This window comes from Mus musculus, chromosome 9 (assembly GCF_000001635.26).
Source record: "Mus musculus strain C57BL/6J chromosome 9, GRCm38.p6 C57BL/6J".
Taxonomy (NCBI): domain Eukaryota; kingdom Metazoa; phylum Chordata; class Mammalia; order Rodentia; family Muridae; genus Mus; species Mus musculus.
This window is the reverse complement of record NC_000075.6, coordinates 7,444,118-7,462,641: the sequence shown is the minus strand read 5'-3', so window position 1 is coordinate 7,462,641 and position 18,524 is coordinate 7,444,118. Positions and strand designations below refer to the sequence as shown.

Genomic DNA, 18,524 nt, shown 5'->3' with positions numbered 1-18,524 from the left:
CAGCACCAAGAAGCACTGACCTCCTCCACAAGGTCAGCTCCCCATTGTGTCACTCTCATCTTTGCACCGTGGTCTAGTTTCTCAGGACTATTTCCACTTGTGGATGTCTGCCCTCATGGAGAGACAAACGATATTTTATTGATAAATAATACTTTGATAGAATGGATGTTTGGATTGATTTGATAGCTCTCATTTCCTCTCTTCATTGAACCACAGCTTCCTTGACTAAGAGGAGTAATACGTGAGTCAATCAGCATAGGAGGAAACTGAGAGAGGATCTCACAAAGACCAACCTTCTCTTCATGGGCATCAGATGGAGTGTAGGTGCACATGAGAAGGCTTCAGCGGGGTGACCTCAGCTCACGCAAGGAACACAGGAAAACAGTGCCATCAGGAGCTGGGCAGGGGCAGTTGAAGGTGGGTGGCATCTAAGATGCTCTTGTTATTTTATTTTGTTTTTAAAACAAGGTTTTAAAATTCTATATATTTTAAATATATAGAATATATTTTGAACATAGGTTCTTTTCCCTCATACTCTCCTCACCTTCCCACCCTTCCTTCTAACTCCACTCTTTCCCTGTCTCTTAAGAAAACAGACAGACAAGCAAAAATGACAAACAAGGAAAAAAGAAAATGAACAGAAAGAAAAATAAACAAGCATCACACACACGCACACACAGACAGACATATACATACACACATATAGACACACACATACACCACAGACACACACACACATGCATACACACACAGACACACACATACACACATACAGACACACATACGCACACACATGCACACACACACACACAGACACACACACAGACACACACACACAGACACACACATACACACATACAGACACACACACACAGACACACACGCACACACAGACACACACAGACAGACAGACACAGACACACACACAGACACACACAGACACACACACACACACAGACATACACACACACAGACACAAACACACAGACACACACAGACACACACACACAGACACACACAGATAGACACACACACAGACACACACAGACACACACACACAGACAGACAGACAGACAGACAGACACACACACAGAGTAATATGAGACCCTCAAAATATTTCTAACAATACCATTGAGCTCATTTTGTATTGGTTATCTATTGCTGGGCCTGGGGCCTACCTTTATGTGTGATTTGTGTATCTAGTGTGGCTCCCTTGGAGAAACTAGTTTTCCCCTGGGAGCAATTATCAACTGGGGGTCGTTTCTTGGTTACTTCTCCATCTCAGCACTGGGCCCCATCTGGTTTGAACCTATGCAGGCTCCCTGTATTTTATCACAGTCTCGCTGAGTTCATACTGTTTCAGTCCTGTGAGTCTGGAAGGCATTGTTTCCCTGGTGTCATCCATCCCCTCTGGCTTTCACAATCTTTCTGCCTCCTCTTCTGCATGCATAGGTCTTTGACCCCTGAGGGGAGAGATTTGATAGAGACATCCCAGTTAGAAATAAGTGTTTCAAAATCCTCACTCTGCACATTGTTCACTAGTTGTATTCACTATTAGTTCCCGACTCCTGAACAAGAGTCCTTCGCTGATGATGACTGAGACACTGATCTATGGGTATAGTAGAATGTCATTAGGAGTCATTTTATTACTATTTTCTTTCAGCAGTATGGTAGTGTTTGGGTCAACCCTAGGTCCATTGTCTGTCTAGTCTCAAGTTCTTGGCCACAGTGAAGTATCAGGCATGAGTTCCCTCTCATGGACTGAACATTAAATCCAATCAGATTATGGTTGGCTACCCCACTGATACTTGTGTTACGATTAAGTCACCATATCATGCAGACAGATCACCATTGTAGATCAAAGGGTTTGGAGCTGAGTTGATGTTTGGCTTTCTCCTTTGTTAGTGTGCACAGTACCTTCTAGTACAATGAAGACTAGTCAGTAGAATTCAAGGCCCTAGGAAAGCATCAGTTGAACTTTCCAGTGGTCAGTGAATGATGTAGATGCTGTCTTCAGCAACAGGGTCTTCACATCAGATTGTGGAGAGCAGCCAATCACATTGGTAATAGCCTGAGTTGTTTTGGAATTTCTATTGGGTCTGTCATAGTTAGTGTTTCATTGCTGTGAAGGGATGACATGGCCAAGGGAATTCTTTAAAAGGCAAACATTTAATTGGGGTCCGATTATGGTTTCAAAGGTTTAGTCCACTATCACCATGGATCGAAACATGGTAATATGCATCCAGATATGGTGCTGGAGGAGCCAAGAGTTCTAGGTCTTTATCTGAGGGCAGCCAAGAGAGTGTGTTAGGTTGGCAGCTCACTCTTCAACACCGGGCAGAGCTTGAGCATAGGTAGAGACATCAAAGCTCTGGGTGACATCCCCTGGATGACACATTTCCTCAAACAAGGCCACACCTCCTAATAATACTATTCACGGTGGGCCAAACATTTAAACACATGAAGTCTATGGGGGGTCCACCCCACTCAAACTACCACAGATCCATTCGATAACAACTGAGTTAGATAGATCCCATTCCTGGTACTCACTAGGGATTTCACTTGATTGACAGTAATGCCTAGTTGGGGCTCTAGCTGCCTTATTATTTAGTGATCCCATGTAGATTTCTTTCATGTATGTATATATTTTAAGAGACTTCTAATGTATGTTTTTGTATGCCCCTTCAAAAATCCCATATTGTTAGCAGTTCTTCTGTGTATTTTCTCCCTTACCCTCCTCTTCCCTGACCTTCCTGTTTAATCCTCCTATTTCAGTAGCCCTCCTGTTTCTCCCAACTATAGAGCGTATTTCCCCTCCCTTTGGAGATCCTTTCTTCCCCACTAGTTCCTTCTCTATAGCTAACCTCTGTGGTTATTCAGAAAGCAGCTTGCCTCTCAAAGACTTAACAGCTAACATGCACTTACAAGTGAGTGTGTATGTCTTTTGGGGTCTGGGTTGTCTTACTCAGGATGACTTTTTATAGCTCTATTTGCCTTTGATTTTCATATTTTTAACAGCTAAATAACATTCCTTTCATTAATGTACTATGTTTTCCTGTTCCTTTCAGGAAATCTTAGTTGTTTCCCATTTCAGGATATTATAAATCGAAGACCAATGAGTAAGTCTGAGCAAGAGTCTCTGCCGTGGGATGTAGAGTCCTTTGGGTATATTCACAAGAGTACTGTTGATAGATCTGGAGACAGAATACGAAGTTTTAGAGAAATGCCCTTTCCTGTCTCCCTGGGATGTAGAAAACAATGGTTACTAAGCTCACTCAAGAGAGAAAATAATGTAACCACTCTGAATCCAATGTGGAAACAATTGCATACAGTGTGACGCTCACAAAGGTTCAGAAAATAGCTCATCTTGCAGGCATCTATTTGTGCTATAGTCTAGAAACTTTCAGGCTTTTATAAATAACCATCCTGTACTTAAACAAAACCCTTACTTGGGCCTACTGTGGCATTGCAGACCTTTAATCCCAGCATTTAGGATGTGGAGGCAAGCAGATTTCTGCGATTACAAGGACAGTCTGAACCCACCAAGCCCAAACCCTAGTCCTAGGTCACAGGGACAGCATCATTTGGACAGAGACATGAGTCTTTGTGATTGCAGGGCCAGCATGTGCCCATGCTGGGCATAGAACTTGGGTTTGAAACCGAGAGCGAGCATCTGAAGCCACCAGGACTGTTTCTTTAATGTCCTCGAGCCTCCCTGTCATGGCCCTGTCCTTCTGGCCTGAGAAATTATCACTACTTTCCTCCAAACTACTCTCCCTTACCCTTTTCCCGATTGAAAAAAGAAAGGTAGCAAGGTCTCTCTTCTGACCTGCACAGTATGATGGGACAAGTATTTCCTTCTGCCTTCAACTCCTTTATCAGAAAGATGTGATTAGATTTACTTAACAGAGTTCTTGCCCAGCCAAATTGTTAAAATACTAGTTTTGTTAAATGCTTGACATTCTTCCTGTCATGTAGTAAAAGTACAGAGACTCTTGTTTGTTGTTGCTGCTGACTTCTCAGAGGAGCAAGTATTTGAACCCAGGACATGGAACATGCTAGGCAAGTGTCTCTCCACTGACTCACACCCCTGATTCTTTCTGCTTTCCACTGAGTTTTTTACTTCCCCAACTTTCTACTTTGAAGAAAATGGCTCATGGTTTTTCTTGTCCATATATACATGCATACACAAATACCTACATACATATCCTATAATAGAGACATATTATAGGGCTGTTTTTTGTTTTGGGTTGTTTTTTTTCTTTTGGTTTTTGTTTTGTTTGTTTGTTTGTTTGTTTGTTTTCGAGACAGGGTTTCTCTGTATAGCCCTGGCTGTCCTGGAACTCACTTTGTAGACCAGGCTGGCCTCAAACTCAGAAATCTGCCTGCCTCTGCCTCCCAAGTGCTGGGATTAAAGGCGTGCGCCACCACGCCCGGCGATAGGGCTGATTTTTAATAACAGGAATGAATTCTGTACTCATAGCAAATAATCTAGGTTGAATGTCTCATTTCACAGGTGAGGAACTCAAACTTATCACTTTAACTTACATATTCCCTAAGTAAAGCCCCTCCCTGCCTCAGCCATCAACTTTCCTCAAATCCTTGTAACTGGGCATGGTAGTACACAACTTTAATCGCAGGAACTCCAAAGTCTAACTATAATATGTCTAGTATTTATATTATATAATATAATTTCACTGATTGGTGAGCTGCTGGGTTTTTACCTTCTCATTGCATCAAATTCAATCTTCTGACGGTTTATTGCTAACTCCTCAGTAGATCCCCAGCATCTGTTCTCCTTCCCCCTACCCTCAGGTCAGACAGTCCGCACTTCCTGTAAACACAGAGTACTAGACCTTTTTAGTGTCAAAGGTTCTGGGGACAATAGGTACTAAGCCATTCTGGAGCCTTTAGGTAAAATCTACAGAAGAGAATCAGAATAGAAGAGTGCAGGGGCCAGAAGCTAGATCACAGCAAAGTCTACAGCCTTTCTTCATGTTGACTGTCCTTTGTACAAAGCTGCTTAGAAATTTCTTCTGCTTATATATTCTCATTTTCCAACCTTCCACCACAGCCAGATTCTGTTCTGTGTTTTCCCCAGCCCTAACATCTTCTCTTGAAAGTATATAGTTCCAAGAAGAGCATCCTAGAAGTATACACAAAAGTGTGTTTTCTTTTATAACTCCTTAACATTATAACTGTTTCTCCAGATTTATGATTATTTGTACATCTTTGCTAGATTTTAATGATGATTATAATTATCCCAATGAAGCCAGGAATTGTATGCATACTTTTGGGTTTCTATACCTCTAGTCTATCAAAATGCCTGGCACTTGGAATATGATTAATAAATTATTGTCTAGTGGATAAAAAGTCTAAAGGTAACTGTGAGCCCTCTGCATGTTAGGCATTAAAATTCAAGTGATACTGAGGGATGAGAAATGGGTTTTGTAATTGCCCTTTGCAAATGGACTTCACCTTGTGGCACATACAGATACAAAATGAGCACAAGATGATTAGTTCTCCTTTTTTGTTTGTTTGTTTGTTTGTTTGTTTGTTTTGAGACAGGGTTTCTCTGTGTAGCCCTGGCTGTCCTGGAACCACTTTGTAGACCAGGCTGTCCTCAAACTCAGAAATCCGCCTGCCTCTACCTCCCAAGTGCTGGGATTAAAGGTGTACACCACCACCATCCGGCTCTCCTCCTCCTCCTCCTCCTCCTCCTCCTCCTCCTCCTCCTCCTCCTCCTCCTCCTCCTCCTCCTCCTCCTCCTCTTCTTCCTGGACTTGGTCTTCTTCTTCTTGGTCTTGTTTTTCTTGTTCTTCTTGTTCTTCTTGTTCATCTTGTTCTTCTCCTTCTCCTCCTCCTCCATGAATGTATGTATGTATGTATGTATGTATGTATGTATGTATGTATGTATATATATAAAATCTATTCACTTATTTATTTGAGACAGAATCCCATTTACTTCTCTTTCTTCCTTTCTCTCTCTCTTTCTCCCTCCTTCCCCCTCTCCCCCCCTCTTCCTTCCTTCCTTCCTTCCTTCCTTCCTTCCTTCCTTCCTTCCTTCTTTCCTTTCTTTCTTTTTTTCTTTGAGACAGGGTCCCACTATACAGCTCTGGTTATTATGGAACTCACTATGTAGATCAGGCTGGCCTTCTTTCTCAAGTGCTGGGATTAAAGGGGTGCACAACCATGCCCAGTACAAGATGATATTTTCATGTATACACAGGGTAGTTGTGAGCCACGTTGATGATTGAGACAGGAAGGAACAATGCTGAGGAAATATGTAAGCTAATGGATAGCCTTGACTCCCTCATTTGCAAAATGAGGCATTCAAACTAGTTTGCTGTGAGTACATACATGATAGTACTCACATTGTAGTTATTAAAAGCTAGCCCTGTAATGTCAGCCTCACCCTTAGCTTTTTCCATTGGATATGGCAGAAAACATATGTCTAGGTGGAGAGAATGCCCTTTTTGTATTTTCCTGTTTGTAGTGGTACATTAGCCGAGCAAGTGTTCCATTTTCTTTATGAATAAACTCAGCATGGAGACAGCAAATGTGCTACTTCCAGGAACCCAGCATCTCAAGTGATGTATTGCTCAGTCCATCACTGCCCAAGGTCCTGAGCACTTGTTCTGGAAATCAACAAGCAAGCAACCATAATTTAATAAACGACACACAATCTTTATTAAATAAAACAAACCATCTACACAGTTCAGACACTTGTTTGTGGCCCAGGAGTGCCTTCCCTCCTCTCCTTGGGACACAGTGTAAGCTACACAGTGCTTCTGAACATCCTTTGACAACTTGACGTTGACTGGTGTCATCCATAGCTCCTGTTTGGTTCTGCCATAGCACATGCTGAACAAAGCACTTCCTTTCACAAAGACTCAGATGAAGAACTATAAGCATCAGTTAAAACACAGGATGCCTTCCTTGGATCTCTTTTTAACAATTAAACCAGCTATTGCTCTTCAATATGTGGGTCACTTTTTTGGCATTTGGGTCAAATTCCAACTGCGAAGATCCACTGAAGAAGTAGAGAAACCCTGTATGTAAAGATGAGAGAGCCCTTGAGTCACTTTCTTCAAAGTAAAAATTTGGGAAAGTTAAAAAAAAAAAAAAAAAAAAAAAAAAACCTCAGTGAAAGGTAAGTGGAAAGCAGAAAGAATCAGGGGTGTGAGTCAGTGGAGAGACACTTGCCTAGCGTGCTCCATGTCCTGGATTCAAACCCTTGCTCCTCTGAGAAGTCAGCAGCAAGAACAAACAACAGAGTCTCTGTACTTTTACTACATGACAGGAAGAATGTCAAGCATTTAACAAAACTACTATTTAAACAATTTGGCTGGGCAAGAGCTCTGTTAAGTAAATCTAATCACATCTTTCTGATAAAGGAGTTGAAAACAGAAGGAAATACTTGTCCCATCATACTGTGCAAGTCAGGAGGGAGATCTTGCTGCCTTTAGGGTAGGAGGAAGATCTCTTGCTTTTCTGCTTTCTATTCAGGAAGAAAATTCCTTCTTGTTTGAATCTATGATCTATTTCCTTTCTTCCTAACCCCTCCCTCCTTCCTGTGTCATATCCTAGCCCAAGGCTTTTCAGGACCTAGGGAAGATTAGTCACCACACCCCTTCCGGACCGTCTGCACTGTCAATAAAGATCACTAGCTTTTACTCACTTACCCTTTCATAGGAAACACATCTTTTAAGCTTTAGGTAATGGAAAGGGGAATGTTTACAAGGAACCAAAGTTGTCTGTCATTAAAGGAGTCAGGAAAGACAAAGTCTGAGATTGAGTGGTTCAAACAGGTTGGGTAGAGAAGGCCTTACCAGGGCCCAACCACTGATGGGAGCTTTGGAAGAACATCACAAAGCCAGGCAGTGGTGGCCATGCCTTTAATTCCAGCACTTGGAAGGCAGAGGTAGGTAAATTTCAGAGTTCGAGGACAGCCTGGTCTACAAAGTGAGTTCCAGGACAGCCAGGGCTATACAGAGAAACCCTGTTTCAAAACAAACAAACAAAAAACCAAAAAGAAAAAAAAAACCAACAAAAACCCCAAAAAACAACAACAACAACAATAAAAACAAAAAGAAAGAGAAAGAAAGGCTCACAAAGTGAGGCAGTGACTTGTCAGCACTTTGGTCTTTCGCTTCTGCATAAGATAATACTACTCAGCTATTAAAAAGAATGAATTTATGAAATTCCTAGGCAAATGGTTGGACCTGGAGGGCCTCCAAATGCTGACACCATTGCATATACTAGCAAGATTTTGCTGAAAAGACCCTGATATAGCTGTCTCTTATGAGACTATTCTGGGGCCTAGCAAACACAGAAGTGGATGCTCACAGTCAGCTATTGGATGGATCACAGGGCCCCCAATGGTGGAGCTAGAGAAAGTACCCAAGGAGCTAAAGGGGTCTGCAACCCTATAGGTGGAACAACAATATGAACTAACCAGTACCCCCAGAGCTCGTGTTTCAATCAAAAGATGGCCTAGTCAGCCATCAGTGGAAAGACAGGCCCATTGGTCATGCAAACTTTATATGCCTCAGTACAGGGGAATGCCAGGGCCAAAAAGTGGGAGTTGGTGGGTAGGGGAGTTGGGGGGGGAGAGTATGGGGGACTTTTGGGATAGCATTGGAAATGTAAATGAGGAAAATACCTAATAAAAATATTTAAAAAGGAAAAAAAAGATAGAGGCATTTTTTGTTAATCACCTTCATGAGTCAAAGCAGCTCACCCAAGGAGAGCTGCAATGGCCACGAAAACAAAGGGGTTGAAATTTTTGGAAGGAAGGAGACTACTGAGGTTTGTTTGTTTGTTTTTTTAACCGTGTTATTAAAATTATTTCTCTTCTGTTCTCTCATACCACAGAGTATGTCAAGGGCCCCATTGCCAACAGAATAAGTGTCCTCTTACCAAATGCTTCAAAGACAGCATCCACCCTTGAGTCAACACCTGGAAAGTCCTCAGCTATCTTCCTGGGAAATCCTGGCTCCATGGATTGTTTCTTCTCATCAAACCTGCCCAAAATGACAGAAGTACAGCTCAGCAGTGCATGGAGGGTGTGCTCCCCACACTCGTGAGCGCTGTGCAACTCTAGTAGCCTTTCCAAGTTCTGCACATACATGGCAAGCTTACTTAGCACCATGTGGTTTTAATAAGCTAAAGTTTAGCTCTTAAAACCATAGCTGTGCTTCTTCTCTTCCTTCTCTGCATGGCTACCCATTCTCTCTTTCTCTCTCCCTCTCCTCCCCACTTCCCCTTTGGCAACTTCCCAGACCTCTGTCCCCAGAGCCAGTGAACTAGCTGGCACCCAGAGCAGCTTCCCAATAAATCTGCCTTTAATATAGTCTTTAAAAAATAGCTCCAAGAAGAACAGAGACAACAGCCTACTACAGGAATACTGTTTGTTACTGTTTTTCTTAAATCTGGCTTAGAGAATCATCATCCTTTTTCATCCACAAGTACATGATCATATGAATATACAACCATATGTATTCATGTATGTATGCATGTGCACACATGTGTGGACTGAGTTACTGATCAGAAATACAATTCCTATGGCTAGCAATGCCTTTGTGGTTAAGAGCACTTTTGCTGTTGTTTCCCCATAACTGGAGTTCATATCCCCATACAAATTCAGGTGACTTATAGCTGCCTGTAATTCCAGGGTCAGAGAAACTAATGGATCCCTCTTCTAGCCTCTGTGGGCACCTGCATGAACATGCAGATATTCTCACACAGAAATACCTTCATAGATAGAAGTGGAATATTGTGGCTGCAGTAATGGCTCAGGTGTTAAGAGCACTAGCTGCTTTTATGAGGGTTCCAGGTTAGGTCCCCAGAACCCACATGGTGGCTCCCAACCATCTGTCGCTCCTATTCCTGAGAAATTCTATGCACATTTCTGCCTCTAAGGGCACTGTAAGCATGTGATGCATACACACACACACACACACACACACACACACAGAGAGAGAGAGAGAGAGAGAATACTCATATACACAAATAATAAAACTATTTTTAAAAATTAAATACACTTTCCATTTCACCATTATAAGTAGACTGTTTATATCTTCTTTTCCTTCCTGTGCATTGATTTTTTTTTTTTTAATGAAAGCTCCCATAGCAAAAGAGACTGAACAAGAAGCAAAGTACTGTAAGTATGGTTTTGACTCATGGGCTTTACACTGGATGGTCTGCCCTGATGCCTAGGACTCAGTAATCCTATAAGGAAGCAGTCCTGAGTGAGAGCCATGAAACAGGTCTGCTGTAGTGTCTCCTCTCTATGCAAGCAGAGGTCAGCAGAATGTGAGCTCAGCTGCAGTCCTTGAGAGGAAGATAAGACGCACACATGGGAGACAATGAGAACTCTGGGGCTCTGGTAAAGGACCAGTTAACTGAGATGTGGGCTCTCAGTGAGGAAGTAAAGGCCAGCTGGACCTGAAAGTGAGGGACTTAAGCCTGAACTGGAAGTGTATGTGCAGGATTGAACAGGTAAAGGAGAGAAGATGGCCTCTCAGCAGGAGGGGAGAAGGAAGTCCTACTTTACTGAATAGGAAGGAGCTGGGGAATAACAGGTAGGATGGGCAGGGGTGGGGAGGTGAGTCTCTAAACAGGAACACCTAACTGCCTTTTGGCAGCTGCTGCTGTTTAAAAGCCCTTCCCATAGTTGCCAGAGGGAGAAAGTAATTCTCCACTCAGTCTCTAAGCTAAGGCATCCTCACAGAATCCCACCTCCAGTATTTGTCCTCTACAAAGAAGTAGGTCTTCCTTTTCTCTTTATTAGAAATGGCAGCATCGATCTTCTTCACGGTTGCAGGGAGACCCAGGGTGTGAATGCTTTTAGGATAACCTGCTAGCTCCTCGTGCCCTCGTATAGCCCAGAACTGATTTCCTACACAAAAACAAAGCAACAACAGAAACACCATCGTGTTAAAAAGTCCAGGAATTATGGCTTGCGGTTCTGGAAACACATTCTTAGCACCCTCACTTTAGTGGTGAAGATGGAGTCCAAGTTTTAGATTTATGCCTTAGGTTTGTGGTGTGCATGCAACAAAAATGTTCACATGGAAACAATCATCAAAGATCAAATGAGGGAATTTTCAACTTGGACCATGTCTCTCCTCAAGTTAATTTTTTTATCTCTAAATTATAAACATGCTGGCTTTATGTATTTCTTTATTCTCTTTGGCTATTTTTTATACAGAATTTGACACAGTTGAGAAAAGTACTGTTTACTTTCCTTCCAGAGGCTTGTCTCACTAAGTTAAAGCGATATTATGTAATAATTACCTTTAAAAATGAAAACAGTGTCTCTGTTAGTAACCTCATATGCAGCATCCATGTTGGATGGAAGAGATGGCCAAAATGAAGAGATCAAATAAAATTCAGGCTCAGGAGTCCTGAGAGATTTGCGCCAAAAGTGCCTAAAAGCAGATGTTAAAAATGTGACAATTAAAAAACAACCATTGTCTTTAACATTATGTCTCCTGTCCAAATTCCAAATTCACCCATAATCCCTTCATTTTCTTATCCTCGGGGTTGGATGTGCAAAATATAAGAATGTTGTTACTGGGAAAATCCCACCTCTCCCTCTCCCACTACCCCTCTCCTCCAAAAGAAGTCTGCAGCATACCTCCTGTCATAGATTTATAGAGGAATATCTGTGAAAGCAAATTTTCTTACTGTGTCAATTAATTAGTTTAGCATAAGCTTTAACTAAATGTAATACATATGAAACAGTATATATCTCCTACATTTCCCCAAAAGACTGTGTGTGTGTATGTGTGTGTGTGTGTGTGTGTGTGTGTGTACATGCACACCCATGTGCATGCATGAAGGAATGTGATGTATAAATATTTTACTGTACACTCACAGAAAAATCTAGAAAGATGCACAAGAGGTCTTGAAGTAGGGTGTGGTGCCATGAGATTTGGGAAGAGGTATGAAATCACAATTTCCAGGCCATTCTGGGCTCTCAGAATACTTACTGTTCATGTACAGAGAGAGCTGGGAATGTAAACTGCTCAGCTCTCTTCCATGCAGAATGAAAGTTTTCTCACAGGCATAGTTACCCGGCAGCAAGAAAACTAACTGATAAAACTCAATGCTTCTCATGGTACCATTTTGAAAGAAAGTAAAGAGAAAACTATGACTATAAAGATTACTTCTACCCTCTAAAAACAGTTACCCTGGCCTAGGAAAACATTTGGGACAAGAATCAAATTATGATACAGGCCTTCTAAACTGAGCTTGCCCATTTTAGGAACACACAGAGAGGACAATGCCAGATCCCAAGGATGCCTAGCTCTAGAATTTGTCTTTAAAAATGTTTAAATGTATCTATCAATTTCCTGATTATTGTCCTTTCTAAGAAATTTCTCCTTGAAAATAGATAGTGATTCAGAGCTCTTTGGTCTGACCTGTCTTTAAAAAACAGGACTTCTCCCCGGAGGGTGCTGACTGCATCAAAGAACAAAGTAGAGCTGCACATTGGTGATGTCTCAGGTTCCAGAGAGTTAGACTTGGTGGGTACCACGAGGACATCAGGGGATGCTGTGGGAGTTCCTAAAGGGAACAGATTAAAAGAGGCATTATTAGGAGAAACATGGCCTGCCTGTCAACTCCATGCTTCCCAAATGCTCTCAGGAACTCTGAATTTAATCACAGATACGCAGGTTGGCAAAGCCACAAGTACTCCTTTTTCCAGTTTCTCTTACCATAGAGGGACTGAATACCATCTACATCATCTTGAGAGAGATGGAAACGGGACAAGTCTGTGGAGGACTTGTAGACTGGGTACATCAGAGCTTCAGCCTTGGCTGAGTGGTAGAGTCCCAGGGAGTGGCCAAGTTCATGAGCAGCAACCAGGAATAGGTTGGTACCTATTGAAGAAATCATACATAGTAAGTTTTTTTTTTATTCCTTACCTACATGTATATCATATAGGCAAGTTGGGCATTGCATTTATTTACTTCCTGGAAATGCACAAGCTCTTATTCACCTTATTTGCTGTTTCATTGAACAGTGAACTGATCATTCACTCAACAGAGAAATACGTGTATTTAACAATTCATGCTTGAGATAAGTCTAAAGTATCCAGACACAGCCAACAGTTCTCTTTGACTTCAAGAATGTTTGAATACCAGTTGTCAGAAATTGAATGAAGGTTATTACTTATTGTTTAGCATATCCTTTGTCTCTGAACAGCTTAACACTGCTCTAGTATGTAGTTAGCACTTGACAATTTCAGTATCAGTCAGCCAATCACAAGGTCTTCATCTCAATTCAAAATCCTGTGAGCAACCATAATTCTGTGCTTTCTGTTGGATCACCATTTTCCAGCCTCATCATCCTATTACATATTAAGTGCAAAAAGATGATTAATGAGAAAGATGTTATAGGTTTTATAAAATTAAAGCATGACATGCCTACGTGTTACGAATGAGATCTTAGACTGTATGCACATTCTTCTCAGTATAGCACTTGAAATAAACATCTCAGTGCTGACATTGGGAGGTGTGGGATGGCATGATTGGCAAAATTTTCTCAAATGTTACATGTGAATATTGTAGACCTGAGGGTGCTCTCATTTGAGTATCTGCAATAAGGTCTTCTGAAAAAAATTGCTAATACTATGAAACCACAAGTTTTATTCAGTGCAAAGTTAGATTTGTATTTTCTATGGATATCAGTTCATAATTTCTTTTTGAATCCCTGTTCAGTCCCCAAAAGAATATAATTTATTTCAGCCACGATTTTGAAAACTTTGAAAGTCAATCCCCCAAATTCTGAACTAAGAACCCTTTCCACCTACATAGTTGGCCCTTGCTCTTCAGGGCTAGTTCTTTTCTTTCAGAAGCTGATAAAAATTCATCTTAACATAGAAATCACAAAAATATGAGCTCAATCAGACCAACAAAACTTACTAACCAAACCAAAAAAAAAAAAAAAACCCTCTGATTTTTAAATTTAATTTTGGCTCCGGGTTTGAAAATTACAAGAATCAATGAGTAATATTTCCCTGTTGTATTGCTTGAATATCTGCAATTTGATATCAGTGCAGATTTTAGTAATCATGATCTTGGATCACATGAGATCCATAACTTTTACAAATTTAATGATTTTTCCCTTTTGTTTTATTTTTTCTATTTTATTGAAAATAGGTTGTTTGCTTGGACAATATATTCTGAATAGTTTCCTCTCCTTCTATTCCTCACAGTTCCTCCCCACCTCACCTCCCATCCAGATCCACTCCCTTTCTGTTCCCATTATAAAAGAACAAGCTTCTAACAACAAAGCATAGCAAAATAAATATTAATAAAACAAAAACTATCTCATTGAATTTGCGCAGGTCAGACACTTAGTGATACATTTTATGTTGTTAGTATCAGGAAAATAAATAGTTTCTAAGCATCTGAAAGTACATTCAGCAATAAGTAAAACAAAGTATTTCATTGGAATCCAGAATGCACTCTATCATTAATACTGCTGGTTATTTGATACAGCTGTCTCCTGTGAGGCTTTGACAGTGCCTGGCAAATACAGAAGTGGAGGCTCACAGTCATCTATTGGATGGATCACAGGACCCCCAATGGAGGAGCTAGAGAAAGTACCCAAGGAGCTGAAGGGGTCTGCAACCCTATAGGTGGAACAACAATATGAACTAACCAGTACCCCCAGAGCTCATGTCTCTAGCTGCATATGTAGCAGAAGAAGATATGTAGCTTTGTCAGCCATCATTGGGAAGAGAGGCCCCTTGGTCCAGCAAACTTTATATGCCCCAGTACAGGGGAAAGCCAGGGCCAAGAAGTAGGAGTGAGTGAGTAGGGGAACAGGGCCGGGGGGGGGGGTATAGAGGACTTTTGGGATAGCATTGGAAATGTAAATGAAGAAAATATCTAATAAAAAAACCACTGGTTATGAGGACATCCCTAAATATGAAAAGAAATGAAACTAAGTCATGCTGTGAGCTGCAGCACTCACCAGTGACATCCTCTGTCCATCGTTCATCATCGTCAAAGTGAGCATCTCCATTAATCCCTGGTCCAGGTGCATAGGCATGAGCCAAGACTGTTCCAGGCCCATCAAAAGGGACAAAGTCTCCATGTTCTTAAAAGAAATACATACATACATATGTATATATATGAGTGTGTGTGTAATTTTTAGTAAAATGCCACCTGTTCATGAGTATTTCAGGTAGTTTTTGGCTTTTACCTCCAACTGCAAAGGAGATCATTATGTCAGCCTCTCCTTCAGAGATCCTGGAGAAAGTGAGTGGGGTCACCTCCTCCCAGACCTTCAAAGCTTTTTCAATGGCAGAATCCACACTCTGTCTTGGCAAATCCGGTGTATAATTCACAATCCTGGATAAGAGAAATCAAAGAAGGTAATCTTTGCTTCTGTGATGCTCCTGACACATTTATAATGCTGTGTGAAAACTCTGGTGCCATTACCTGTAGGTGATGTGGGATTTCCTCCATTTTGGCGAACCTGGGAAGGTACTGAAGCCACCAACATCAGGAACACCACACCTGGGCTTATGCATCAGCTCCATAGTGTTGGAGTCCAGCTTCCCTGTCATCTCCAACCCGAGGAACTTCTGCATTTCTTGAATTTTTTTGACAATAAGACTACTGTCCTTTTTCTTAATAAATTGCTTCACATCTTTTGCAAGGCCATAGTAGTTTTCTAGGTATTTCTAATGGAATAAATATAACGTTTAAGTAACAATTCGGATTTTTTAAGCTATTGTTATTTATAGTAAACTTTTACAGTCACACACCCTTCCTCCTTCCCTTCTCTTTCCTTCCTTCCTTCCTTCCTTCCTTCCTTCCTTCCTTCCTTCCTTCCTTCCTTCCTTCCTTCCTTCTTTCCTTTCCTCATTCATTTCGACAGGATCTCATTATCTAGCCAAGAAGTTTCTTTAACTCACAACCCTTCTGTGTCTGCCTTCTGAGCACTGGGTTTACAGGCTCGGACAACCGAGCCTGACAGACACTTACTTTTTCAGTGTCTTTGACCTCTTTTTCCAATTTGCTGAAATCCTAAGTTTAATACTTCATTAATTTGTCAGTAGTGACTACATCTTTACTTTGTTTTGAAACACAGTGTCTCTGTAGTTTTAGCTTGCCATTAAAACAATGACTTCAAGGGGAAATTTCAAAAGCATTTAGTGTAGAGAAAAGCAAAATGAACAAATTAGCATTTGTGCGAATAGTTGTCTGTTTGGGGTAATTTTATTTAATTTTCTCAATTTTCCACTTTTCATAAGGATTTAGTTTACTAGGGAAAAAACAGACATGCCTCTCTTATACTAACAGTACAAATATTTTACTAAATTACACTGGACCAAAGCAAGGCACAGTTCATGTGCCCTTCCCTTGCCGTTCATGTGCCTCCTGCACCAGTGTTGCCTCTGCCACCATACTGCATAATCATAAAAAATCACCCGATATTCCTGGCCTTTGTTCTTACATAACAGGAAGGATCATGTGATATTGAGATTCAATAATTTCTAATTCTTCTCTATTGCCAAGCCACATTTACACAGGCAGTCAGAACCCGGCTGTGGAATGCAAAGCTGTGCCCCACCAAAAGCCCAGAGGCCATTTTCACCCCTTACCTGCAGAAGCTCCATACCAGCATCATCATCCCTTGCACTGTCATGCAATGGGTAGGATGAGCACACAACCACACACAGCCACAGCAGGACCGGAAGACCCTTCATTTTCATTGACTTCCCACAGCTCTGTACCACCTTCAGTAGGTTCTCTGCTGCCTCCTTCTAGGTCCACCTTCTTAAGCCCAACTTTTATAGAGTGGTTGTGTTTGTAGAGTCACCCGAAAACTGACTCATAATTGCTTCCATCCAAATGGGACCACTTCCAAAAATTAAAAATCAGAGTAGGGTGATACAATCTTCTTTACTAAGTTCTTCAAACCTTCTTAATTTTGCAAGGCAAATGGTGATTAATCTCCAGGAAATGCTTCCTGCCTTGGCAAAAGAGAAAACTGGGGCATTTTTTTCCACTTTGGAAAATTTAACTGTCCTTCCAGAGCTGTAATGTTTGTGACTTGGATAGAAGTGGACTAACTTGGTAAAAAGTCCAAGTTGTACAAAGAACTTCCAGAAGCCCAAGCTGAATACTGTGAGAAGAGGTAAGGAAAATGTCTGCATGTATAGCTACAGTCCACACTATCAGTGACCACATATATTAAAAGATCATGGGCCTATAATACCTTTTTCTATAAAGACTCATATATTGATATGATTTACTGAACTAGAATGTCCTGGTTTATCTCATATCTTTTATTTTTGTCACAAGTTTTCTTTTGTAGTAGATGATTTGATGTTGAAAAATATCACCCAAGATTCTTTGCTTATGCTTTACTTTAATTTGCTTCTCCTCTTCTCTCTTCTTTACTCCTCCCCTATTCTCTCCTTCCCTCCATTTGCCTCACCTCTTTTCCTCTCTCTCTCCCCTCCCCTCTCCTTCCCTCCCCTCCCCAGTAGAGTCTCACTTGTATTCTCAGTGTATAATGCATGACTGTAGTACTTAAGCATTTTATAAAAGGTTTTGCTAAACTTAGCCACCCTTGCCCCTTTCCAGCCTCCTTCTCCAGTCTTCCCAACACCACACATTGCGTGCTTTTAATTTGCTTGTTTGTCAGCCATTTGTTTCCTAATGAGCACACTATGCTGTCGATGAGAGTCACATTATGGTGAACTACATGCTGTGCACATATAGGATCTGCATTTTCTCTCTCTTTGTTCTTCTTTCTCACATTTTCTTTCTGTGCAATTTATATTTTCAGTTGGGAAGATGTACAAAGATCAGGGTTACTGTTTTTGTGGAATACATCCCCAGTACTGCAAATGCCTGACAGAGACAGTTGGCCAGAGACCGAACATCACATCACAATAAGGCATCCATTTCCATTCCGAGTTCTCTTTAAAGACCACTCAAAAACAGGTCTATAATTTTTTATTCCTTAGATGAAACAAAATCTGTGTTTTGTCTTCCCTGAACAAAAAAGGCGGAATATTTGTTTATGCTGGTGTGAGAATAAGGGTTGTGCTTGGTGGCAATCCTTAGGAGACAGAATTCAGGAAGGGGTGGAGCCAAGAAGAGAAAGTGAGATAGAAAAGGTAAGAGAGTTTCAGTGGCCACAGTTCCTTCTAGGTGAAGAATCTCTTCTTCATATTTTCTCCCTGAAATTATCATTAAGATATATTTTAGTGTATTTAAAGTTTAGGGAGAAGCCTAAAAGGTATGTATTTATGTTCCCAATTTTTCAGATGTGATTGGCAAAATGGTCATGCTGTACTTGAAATAAAAACAAGCCTGGCAGTATGTAAGAGAATAGTGTTAACTTTATGAACAGCGTTAGACTTCCCTGAGCAATCTTTTTGAGTCCCAGGCTATCATTCCCCGCTTTTCAATGGCACCCTGTGTGCTTCTGTTACTGCATATTCAGATCACTGTGGCACAACGTATCTCCCATAACTCACA

The 18,524-nt window shown here is 41.1% G+C and overlaps 1 protein-coding gene across 1 annotated transcript; it reads right to left on the bottom strand.

The window, feature by feature from the left end:
* Positions 1–6,666: 6,666 nt before the first annotated feature.
* Mmp3 (matrix metallopeptidase 3) lies at positions 6,667–16,820 on the bottom strand. Its single transcript, NM_010809.2, has 10 exons — positions 16,634–16,820; positions 15,465–15,709; positions 15,226–15,374; positions 14,995–15,120; positions 12,729–12,893; positions 12,432–12,576; positions 11,302–11,435; positions 10,744–10,903; positions 8,923–9,026; positions 6,667–7,052 (listed from the first exon to the last, which is right to left on the bottom strand). The coding sequence occupies exons 1-10, from the start codon at positions 16,742–16,744 to the stop codon at positions 6,952–6,954; spliced, it is 1,440 nt and encodes a 479-aa protein (NP_034939.1). The 5' UTR covers positions 16,745–16,820; the 3' UTR covers positions 6,667–6,951.
* Positions 16,821–18,524: the final 1,704 nt, after the last annotated feature.

Bases quoted from the DNA above. Each gene is read 5' to 3' on its own strand.
- Mmp3 (NM_010809.2), bottom strand. From the start codon at position 16,744: ATGAAAATGAAGGGTCTTCCGGTCCTGCTGTGGCTGTGTGTGGTTGTG. The intron at 12,894-14,994 runs GTGAGTGCTGCA...TTTCTTCAATAG, and splicing joins ATGGACAGAGGATGTCACTG to GTACCAACCTATTCCTGGTT. The intron at 11,436-12,431 runs GTCAGACCAAAG...ATCTGCTTTTAG, and splicing joins GTCCTGTTTTTTAAAGACAG to GCACTTTTGGCGCAAATCTC.